General features: G+C 36.8%; 1 protein-coding gene across 1 annotated transcript in view; it reads left to right on the forward strand.

Annotated features, from left to right (window-relative positions):
* LOC106725502 (disintegrin and metalloproteinase domain-containing protein 18-like) overlaps positions 1–11,607 on the forward strand; it is an 82,964-nt gene that overhangs the window by 5,455 nt on the left and 65,902 nt on the right. The window contains exons 2-3 of the mRNA XM_014536893.1: positions 95–177; positions 8,884–8,939. Of these exons, the coding sequence (XP_014392379.1) occupies positions 95–177; positions 8,884–8,939 (139 nt within the window). The remainder of the gene's footprint in view (positions 1–94; positions 178–8,883; positions 8,940–11,607) is intronic.

Here is an 11,607-nt window from a genome sequence, read left to right on the forward strand (position 1 = left end):
TTCTAATAGTATAAGCTATGTTATTTTTATTTATTTTTTAAATTCTTTATTGTTTAAAGTATTACATATGTCTCCTTTTGTTTTCTTACTGCAGACTCTGAAACATCACATCTGCAAATTACAGTGCCACAGAAGCTCGGAACCACCACCAACGATATCGATGTTTCAGAAACACAAGTAATTAAGAAATCACTTAAAAAAAATAAGTGTTTTATTTTTACTGGACTGCAGAACCTAAGTTAATTCATGAATATCCCTTTGTAAAATTTTGTGTTCTAATATATGTTTAAGTGACATTTTATCTGAATGACAGCAAGTATTTTGATTATTTTAATTTCTTAAGTGATATATGAAAATTGTGAAATTATAAAGGTACTCAGTGATATGTTAGGAATCCAAGGATTGGAACCTCAGTAGCAGGGCCAAAGAGGAATATTAAATTGCCAACTGAAAAACTATTAGATACTGAGGCAGGTTTTATAGAATGATGGTCTGACTGTTTCACATTATGGCACCAAATTTAAAAAAATCCAGTCTTTATGAGTTTATAAAAGCTATTACTTTAAAAACATAAGTATCCCAAGAGGTTAAAATTTTTAGGAGAGTATAACATATACCGGGATAATGGGAACAAAAAGAAAACTTGAGTGTCCGCAATAATAACAGAAAAAGAAAGAAGTACATTTAATGCACTCAAACATCCTTAATACACACACAACATTATGAGGGATAAGCTTTATTAAAATATTCAGTTCACCAGGCACATATAACAATTATAAATTTGTACAACTTTAACAGGTGCCCTCAGCACATATAAAATCAGATCTTATAGCACTAGGGGGAGACATTTTCAAATTCATTTTCATAGTGAGTCCAAAAAAATATGGTTTTCTCTAAACATAATCCGTGTTGTTGCAAATGGTAAGTTTTCATTCTTTTTATATGGTCGAGTAATATTCCATTGCATATAGTATGTACCACATCTTCTTTATCCATTTGTCTATTGATGGCAACTTAGGTTGCTGCCATATCTTGGCTATTGTGAATAATGCTTCAAAGACAAATACCATATGATTTCACTTATATGTGGAATCTAAAGAACAAAGTAAATGAAGAATCAAAACACAGACTCATAGGTACAGAGAACAAACTGATGGTTGCCCGAAATGAGGGTGGTTGAGGGGAAGCTGGGTGATAATGGTGAAGGTATTAAGAAATACAAATTGGTTCTTACAATTAGTCATGGGCATGTAAAGTACAGCATAAGGAATATAGTCAATAATATCATAGTAAATATGTATGCTGCCAAGTGGGGACCAGACTTATCCAGGGGATCACTTCCTAAATTATATAAATTTGCAACCACCATGGTGTACACCTGGAGCTAATATACTGAATATCAATTGTAATTGAAAAATTAAGAGAAAAAAATTTTTGTTCAAATGGTGGTGGACAAATCATAAGATATAAAGAATACTTGAAAAACAAAAATAAACATTTTATTCAATGGATATATATTAATTGAATGATCCCATGGAGTAAATGCTCTGGTTTCCCTTTCTGCTATTTGTTAGGACTCACTAGACCCCACAGTGTATCGCACATGAGGCTTTTTAAGGGCAAAGCATCTGGTGCAGCAGGAGAAAGAGAATTCAGGCAAATATCAGGATCCAAGAAACATCCACAGTCAGCTCCTCATGAACCCAGTCTCTGCTCCTGAAACATGCTGAGTCTCTGGTTTGGAATAACAAGACCTGGGGGAGGAACTTTTGCCTTGAGAGACTACTCCTTACAAAGCTTCAGTCACTAGGAAGCCAAGCCAGCCCTGTCTAGATAGGTAGGGCAACACTGAGGAAGCTAACTTTAGCCAGGGAAGTTTTGTTCCCTACGTGTGCATTACAAATCTCACAGTCCTTTTGACTAAGAGTCAGACACATTCAGGCTGGAGGCATCCCCAGAAATAAAGGCAGAACTTTGCTGATCCTGCTGTAAATCAGGTCTGTCTCCACAGTAATTAATGCTTCTTAAGAATATACAGGTGAGTCAACAAAATTGACAAGAGCACGTTAAAGAATTAAAAATCAAACACAGTACAAAACTCCTTTTATGGTCACAATTTAAAATTTATCAAAAAGACTGAAATATGTATTTGGTAATTTAAAAATACACATGTACATAATTCATGAGTTGAAGATGAAGTTTGTTCTCTGTATCTATGAGTATAAAATGGATATTAAATAATAACGTATGATCAATAACGAAAAAATTGCAAACCAAAGTTTGAGTCATGCTCATAAGATGGTAGAGGGGAATAATTTATAATTACAAATACTTAAATAAGCAAAAAAAAAAGGTCTGGAAATTCAAATTTAAAAAGAATTATAACCTTAAAAAAGTTAAAGATGTGACTGAAATTAAGAAGTAGAATTAATGAAAAAGAAAGGTAAGCTAAAATTTTCTGGATCCATAGTGTCAAAGGTTGATTTCTGGGGAGAAAAGGATATATTTTGGTAAGGTAGACTAAGGAAAATGGAAAGGAGAAGAAAAATATGTAACATTAGGAATGAGAAATATATGAAGGTGTAAATAAAATCTAAAAAAATATATGCATTTTAAGTGTTATTTAAACGAAATAGTTAAATTCATAAAAATATAACAAAATTGACCTAAGATGAAACAAACAGCACTGCTGCTCTTTTCCTATTAAGAAAGTAAAACATTTTTTAAATCCTGTGACACTACCCCTCCCACCATTGCAGGCTAAACTGATTCTATGATAGGATAAAGAAGATGTGGTACATACATCCTCCTCAACCACAGAAAAAGATGAAATATTGCCATTTGGGACACATTGGATGCATGCCATGCTAAGCAAAATACGTCAGAAAAAGTTAAGAGCCATCTGATTTTACTCATATGTGCTATATAAAACCAAAAGCAACAAATGAAAAAACAAAAACAAACAAACAAAAACTCAAAGACACAGACAACAGAGGGAAAGGAGGTGGTTGGAGTAGTAAAGGGTAGTAAAGAGTAGTAGAGAGTCCAGTTTACAGTGAGGGAAGATGATGTGACTTTGGGTGGTGGGCACACAATGCAATATGAAGTTCACGTGTCCCCTTTTTTTACCCTTAGCCACTTCCAGCCTGCCCTTACCCTCACCCCCTTCCCTCTGGCCATTCCCACACTTTTGTCTTTTGTCTGTGTCTAGGGGTTAGGCATATATGTTCTTAGGCTAATCCTTTCATCTTCTTTCATCTAGTTCCCCCTCCCCATCCCCCTCTCACAGCTGTCAGTCTATTCCCTGTATCCATGCCTCTGTTTCTGTTTTATTCCTCCATTTATTTTGTTCGTTAGATTCCACATATTAGTGAGGTCATATGGTATTTGTCTTTCACTGACGGGCTTACTTCACTTAGCACAATAATCTCCAGGTCCATCCATGCTGTTGCAAAAGGTAAGATTTCCTTTTTTTTTTTTTTTTTTTTACAGTCATATAGTATTCCATTGTGTAAATGTAACACAGCTTTTTATCCATTCATCTACTGATGGACACTTGGGCTATTTTCAGACTTTGGCTATTGTAAATAACACATCTCTGAACATAAGGGTGCATATATTCTTTTGAATTGGTGTTTTCAGATTCTTAGCATATATTTCCAGAAGTGGGATCACAGGGTCAGAAGAGAGTTCCACTTATAATTTTTGGAGGAAAGTCCATACTGGTTTCCACAGTGGCTGCCTTCTGATCAAGAGTGCTCTAGGGTAATCTTTTCTCCACATCCTCGCCAAGCCTTGTTATTTGTCAATGGATTGATTGTAGGCAGTCATTCGGGCAGGTGTCAGATTTCCACTAGCAGTGTATGAGTTTCTGTTAGTCCACACCCTCACTAACACTTGGCATTCTCAATCTTTGTTGTTGGCAATTTTGTTAATTTTATTCCCTTTTCGCTATCCTTTTTAGTTTTTGGCATCCCACAAACAGTGATGATGAGTGATATGTAGAATGTTAATAGGCCAATTTGATATGAATTGCAAATATCATTTAGTATTGTCTAGGAATCCACTCTGATTTTGAGTAGCAGGTAGTAGTTCATCTAGTTTATCGATGCTTTTGCGTTTGTTTTTACTGTAGGAAGAAATTATCAATATTTTAAAATTAAGTATGATGTTGGCTGTTCATTTCATGAAAGACCTTTATTAGCTTTTTGGAAGGTTTTCAAATTGTCCATAGAACTATCTATCTAGAGATACATAAAAGCATATATATCGATGTGTCTATGTATGTATACATTTCCTGTCAGTGTAGGGAAGTAACCTTTCATTCCTAGGACAAAGGCCATTTTGTCATGATATAGTTTGTTGTTGCATTTAATTTGCAAATATTTTTTAAGGCTTTGAAATTATGATCATTGAAGTGTTTTGCTTCCTCAGAGTATAGTTATCTTGTTGCAATATCTGGATTATACTGTCTCATATAATTAGTTGGGAAGTGTTCTGTCTTTATATTCCATGAATTTTTGAAGATTAGTATTTTTCCTTATTCAAATGTTTAGTGCAGTTCACCATTGAATGAATATCTCTGGACTTGGAGATTCCTTTGTGAGAAGATTTGTAATTACAAAATTAAATTCTTGATAGAGTGGTTTTAAGCCTATCAATTTTATTATCTCTGTGTGTCCTTTTGTTTCCATTATATTTTTCAGTTGTTACCATGTTTTCTTTTTCACTGTTTAATCTATTTTAATTGTATTTTAGCTTTTTTTTTTCAATTAAAGAGCCTGTTTCCTATTAGTGGGGAGAGGGAAATGTTGTTTAGTAGTCAATCTCTATGCTTGGTATGCTCATTGTGACAGGGGTTTCACTACTTATATGTAATTCAGTGGCCCACGCCAGAAAATATGTGCATGTATACACACAAACATGATTGTAGGGTGTGTGTACATGTGTGTGGATGTGCATAAATATGCATGTGTGTTTATATTAAAACCATAGTTTATATTGATATATCCAATTTCAGTAGAAAACCACAGGTAAAGAAAATGAGAGGGGGGTGGGCAGGACATAATATATGCCAAAGATAAACAGCAAGAGAGTTGGCTTATACTTAAATATGTACATTTCATTAAAAGTAATTGGTGTAAACTTTGCAACTAAGTCAGAGATTATCATTTAATGAAAACATTAATTGCTCTCTATAAGAAATACTCTTTAAATAAGACAAATAGATTAAAATAAAAGAATATACAATTTTTAAATTGAAACCCAAATCAAATAGTAAATGTGAGTTCATAGAGTGATATGAGAAGCAGCCTGCAGAACAAGATAAATAATTCCATGTCTTAATGATAAATATGTTACTCTAACAAGAAGTCATAATAATCTTAAAAATATTTGAAGAATATTTATAAAAATATTTGAAGAAATGCAATATGTCATTATATATTACTAGAGGCCCTGTGCATGTAATTCATCCCTAGGCCTGGCCGGCGATCGAAGTGTGAGTGTCTGGCATGGAAGGGCAGGTCCAAGCTGACCTCTGGGCCCTGGGCAGCACCTGGGCCCCCGGGCCTCCTCACGCCGCCATCTGCCTGAGTCATGGCGCCTGAGTAATGGAGCCTGAGTCCCCCCATGAAGATGCAGTGAGTGTGGCCAGACGCCTCGGGCTGGGGTTCAGCTTGGGCCTCTGGGCTGCCCAGCGGCCCTGCAGGGAAGCCGGGCGGGCAGCATTCTCTCTCCCAGCCAGCCTCACAGACCGGCTCCTGCGCGAACCCACAGGGAGCCCGACCGGCCCCTGCTGTCCCAGCGGCTGCACCCAGAAGAGGCCATGTGGGTGCAAGTGGGCTCCTTGCGGTCGCCCAGCATCTGAGCGCAGGGCCTTCTCTGGCACTCAAGAGCTGGCATCCCGGGCCCCTGCTCGCACCCACCTTGGCCTGGCGCCATCCGCTCACCTGCTCCACCAGCCTGCTGTGGTCCCGCTCTTGTCAGTGCCCATGCGGGGGGACGCAGCGCCTCCACTGTCCCCTGCTGCTAGCACCACATCGCCAACACCTGCCATGTTCCCTGCCGCCCCCCTGGTGGTCAGCACACGTCATAGCGAGTGGTTGAACTCCTAGTAGAACTTCCCGTCGAGGGGACAATTTACATATTAGGCTGGCTTTTATTATATAGGATTTTATAATCATGAAAATATTTGTATTAATAATTTAATAAGTTGCCCACAAAATCCTGCTAGTCAAAAGGTTTTAAGGCTTTAAACAATATTCAAGGAAAGATAATAACTTTTTCAGATAATAGAACATAAATTAACTAATCCTTCAGATTTTGAGTATCATTTTAAGAGATCAATGTAACTGTTATATAGAAGACAAATAAAGTGTGAGAAAAGAAAGTTATAGGTCCTTTCAAAAGTGAAAGTAGCAAATAATTGTAAAACATTATGACCAAGTAGCTTTACTCTCTGCAGGAGAGTAATCCTAGAAAAATTTATTCAAATAACTCATCATACTAACATTTTAAAAAGTCGATGACTGTATTCAGAAAAAGCATTTTATAAAATTATTCACACATTTACACACACACTCGCCAAATACTCACAAAATATTTCACTTTAGAAGAGAAAGATTCAATGTGATTTACATGAATCTAAGTAAAATAACAGCACCAACAACAGGAAACTGTCATGCTTAATGTTATAAACAGTACAGAATTTCATTTTAGGGCCAGAGTAAGGCGGAGTGCCTATATTTCCATTTTATTCAATAACTTATAATATAAAATTAAGGAACAGAAATGTAGAACAAGTAGGGTTTAGAATGTAAAACAGGACCAGCTATTGCATGCACCAGGCTTCTGCCTTGAATAACTGGGTAACTGTTTACTTGGTGATGCCATTATCTGATTTCTACAATGTAGAAGACAAATTATACAGATTTATTCTCAACTAATAGAATGAAGATAGGATACTAAATGAAATAGTACTCAAATCTATTCTTTTTTTAAAAATATATTTTATTGATTTTTTACAGAGAGGAAAGGAGAGAGATAGAGAGTTAGAAACATCGATGAGAGAGAAACATCGATCAGCTGCCTCCTGCACATCTCCTACTGGGGATGTGCCCGCAACCCAGGTACATGCCCTTGACGGGAATCGAACCTGGGACCCTTCAGTCCGCAGGCCGACGCTCTATCCAATGAGCCAAACCGGTTTTGGCAAATCTATTCTTTTTCTACATAATTTGTATATATAAAAGTAAAGTCACAAAACACATCATGAAATGTATTCAACCTGTAAATTGAAACTTGGTTTTATCTTTCAGAATGTATCTCTAGCAAAAAAAAAAGTGAGTCAGAGAAAGACAAGTATCACGTGATCTCATTCATATGTGGAATCTAATGAACAAAATAAACTCTTGAGCAAAATAGATCCCAAAACACAGAAGCATGGAACAGATTGTCAAATCTCAGAGGGAAGGAGCGGGTGGGTGGGTGGGAAGAGATCAGCAAAGAACTTGTATGCATATATGCATAACCCACGGACACAGAATATAGGGTAGTGAAGGCCTGGTTTAGGGGCTGATGGGAGCATCAGCAAAGATTGTATGCATATATGCATAACCCACGGACACAGAATATAGGGTAGTGAAGGCCTGGTTTAGGGGCTGATGGGAGCAGGCTATAAGGGGTCAATGGGAGACCTGTGTAATACTTTCAACAATAAAGATAAAAAAATGCACGTCTAAATTTTAGATGAATATGTAAAATTAAAAAATACATATTCCATCAAAATAAATCAAAAGATAAAACTGGAAACATCAAAAGTAAGTTGGTGCAACTATATTAGTATCAAAGTAGAATTTAAGAAACACTTTTAGAAATAAAAGCTATTGATAATGTGATTAATTTATCCTGAAGATATCAACATACTAAATCTGTTTGCACCCAAAAACAAAGCTCTGAAAATATGCAGGGCCAAAAACTCAGATTAAAAGAAGAAAGAAACAATGTCACAATAATCTTGGAAATGCACACACGTCTTTTTCAATAGACTACAGAAGATTGAACACTATAAGTTGAAAATGACATTATCCCAAAATTGCACCCAATGACAAAATTCACATTCTTTGCAAACATGGAACATTTACCAGAATTAACTACGTGCTACCCCATAAGAAATGGATATGTTTGATGCTGATGCTCTGGGTTCTCTGAGTTGTAATCTCTGAGGGGATTTGTGTAAATTAGGGGTTGCCCTTGTGATGAGCACTGTGGAAGGGGAGGGAAAAAACCAGGGGTGGGGAGAGCATCAACTGAGTCTCAACAAGAGGGAAGCTGGCATGACCCATGAAAAGATATGGAGTTGGGGTAAGGGGGCTTCTTATTAAACGTGGACTGTCCCTGAACGTTGTGAGGCAAATCCTGGAGAGAACAGCAAGGTGAAAGGCTGTGTGCAGGCAGTGCTTCTGGCGGTTATGGCTACTCCCTTTCACCTTAAAAGGGGACCTGCATTATAGTCCTCGGATTTTTTTCCATGTTGTGCTAGAAGCTGAAAAGTAGGAAAAAAGATAATAAAATTCAAGTTTCTTCAAGGTTCCTCAGCATTTCTAAATGTAATCATTTTAAATTACATTTGATTATGATACGTAATAAATGCCAATGACTAATGCTCTTAATTTGAAATAGATTTAGACTCCTTGAATTTCTGTCATACATTCTGCGATTAAAGAAAGATAGCAATATACTCTTATATGTGTATATAATTTTGACACACGCATGATACAATTTGGGTTTACATGAATGAGTGCATTTTTAAAAAGTATGGCTTTTGACTTGAAGAATTTCACCTTTTTAATGATTACTTTCTCTCTGAATACTCTGTTGTAGGTCATTTATGCCATCCAGATTAACAGGAAAACATTCTCTCTCCATCTTAAAAAACAGTAAGTGAACATTCTTTTTTTCATATAGTTGTTTTTAGTGTCTTAAATTTGTATAGTCACTACCCTAAATTGAGACTAAACAAAAACATGAATATTTCATTTGTTTAACATGTTATATCTTCTTCATGAATCATGTAAGACTAGAATTTCAGCCTTGATTTTGAGATTTGAAATTTAATTTTAAGCCAAATTCTAATTTAATGATGTAAATATTAAGTATGTTAGATATATTAAGATTACTCTGTGTAACTCCTTAAAATGCAACCACAATTGCAACAATTAAGGGTATAATTTTATTTGACTATGTTTAGCTTTTTTTGTCTTCATGTTACTTCACATATTTATATGATTTTAAGACTTTTACTTGATATTCTACAATACCTTTTTTTTCACTTTGCAATAGCATGTATTTTTAACGTCTTAAATATTCTATTATCTATCTTCACTCTAGGAAATCAATATTAATAATTTTGTGTGTACTTTTCTCAATTTTCTATTTAAATTTAATTCTTCTATTAGACAAAACCTATCTCCATGTTTTTTATGAAAGTGGAAATAGGGTATTGCAACTGGCAAGTCTTATAAAAATGATGCTTATTTTCCTGCTCTTTGTATATTTTGTAACTCATTTTTTAATAGATAACATTAGAAAATATGTAATATTGATAGGTAATGAGGTAATTTCCAGGGATTGTTGCTAATGAGTCCTGCAATAAGCATTCTTGTATGTATATTTTTATTTAAATAGATTTTTTTTGGTAGCCTTGATATTAAGAAATAGGTTTTTGAAACAAGGAATGTGAATAATAATGACAATAATGATGATAAAAACAACAAAAGTAACTGGCATTTATTGAACACATACCATTTGCTGGGCATATTTCTAAGCAATTTGCATGTAGTAACTGATTTAATATTCACATTTTCTAGTATATTAAGATTTTGAGAGACATTGCCAGTGTCTTTCTGAAAAGATGGTAGCAACTTAAATTTCCAAAAGCTTGCATGATGTACTAAAATATTTGATTTCATCTTAACATCAATTTGTATTTCCCTAAATAATTACTCTGAACAATTATCTATATGTGGCTTGCATATTCATATAATTTTCTCATTATATATTTTTAAATTTACTTTACTTAGTAGAGCAGTTTTAGGTTTATAGCAAAGTTGACTGGAATGCACAGATATTTCACATGCCCTCTGCCCCACATTAACAACAACCTCCATCAAAATGATATATTTTTATAATTGACTAGAGGCCCAGTGCATGAAATTCGGCAGGGTCGGCTGGGGGGAGGGGCCACAGGCAGTTGGCCGGCTGGCTCCGCCCCTTGGTCGAACTCCCGGTTGAACTCCCAGTTGAGGGGACAATTTGCATATTAGGCTTTTATTATATAGGATTATCCTGGCTTGACATATCATTATCACCCAAAGTCCATAGTTTATATTAGATCAATATTTTTTATGCTGTTTTTTTCTTTTGAATGATAAAAAAATGTATAATTCTGAGAATAATTTAAATAATTAATGACAAACATGTAGGAAGGCTGAACCTTTGTAGCATGTTCATATTGGGTTTGTCTACAGAAATTCTTTAGGTTAGCTTAGGAAACGTGAGTGGTAACACTAGTATCCTATTTCTTAAGAAAGGCTTTGAGAACTATTGCATGCTTCTACAATTATTTTTCTCTCTCTGCTAAAAGGAAGATGTGTTCCAAGGAGGGGCCATGCCTTTTGCTGGGTTCCAAAGTGAAGGTAGCATGTGGCTGAACCTGAAGTAAACGTGCAAAAAACATCCATTGCTGTTTTAAGGCAATGAGAACACAGGGGCTGTTTTTACCACAGCATCCTATCTAATAATAGACAAACATGGTAATTAACCATACCTCCGACACGCTTCCCATTGGCTAATCAGGGCGATATGCAAATTAACTGCCAACCAAGATGGCGGCCGGCAGCCCCCCAGCTGAAGCGAACAGGAGGCTTGCTTGCTCCAGTGATGGAGGAAGCCAAGGTTCCCCGCCTGCCGCTGCTGGGCTCTGAGCTGCACTCTAAGAAACAATGTTGCAATTATAGAAGCTAAACAAACCCCAGAAACCTGCTTTCAGCCAGCCGGGCCTCAGAGCTGGAGCTGCAACAGTGTTTCAATTATAGAAGCCAAACAAATCCAGATACCTGCTTTCAGCAGCCGAGGTCTCAGATCTGGAACCGAGCATCAGAGCTAAAGCCGGCTCTCAGTTCCAGTGACAGCCATAGAAGGTAAATAAATCCCAGAATAAAAAAAAAGAGAGAGGTTGGGAGCTTCAGTCACCCGCCAGCCTGAAAACAGCCCTCAGCCCCTCACCCAGACTGGCCAGGCACCCCAGTGGGGACCCCCACCCTGAAGGAGGTGTGACCAGCTGCAAACAGCCATCATCCCCTCATCCAGGCTGGCCAGGCACCCAAGCGGGACCCCCACCCTGATCCAAGACACTCTTCAGGGCAATCCAGTGGGCCCCCACCTGTGCACCAGGCCTCTATCCTATATAGTAAAAGGGTAATATGCAAACTGACCCTAACAGCAGAAGGACTGGGAATGACTGGTCACTATGACACACACTGACCACCAGGAGGCAGATGCTCAATGCAGGAGCTGCCCTCTGGTGGTCAGGGCGCTCTCACATGG

Source organism: Myotis brandtii, unplaced genomic scaffold (genome assembly GCF_000412655.1).
Source record: "Myotis brandtii unplaced genomic scaffold, ASM41265v1 scaffold103, whole genome shotgun sequence".
Taxonomy (NCBI): domain Eukaryota; kingdom Metazoa; phylum Chordata; class Mammalia; order Chiroptera; family Vespertilionidae; genus Myotis; species Myotis brandtii.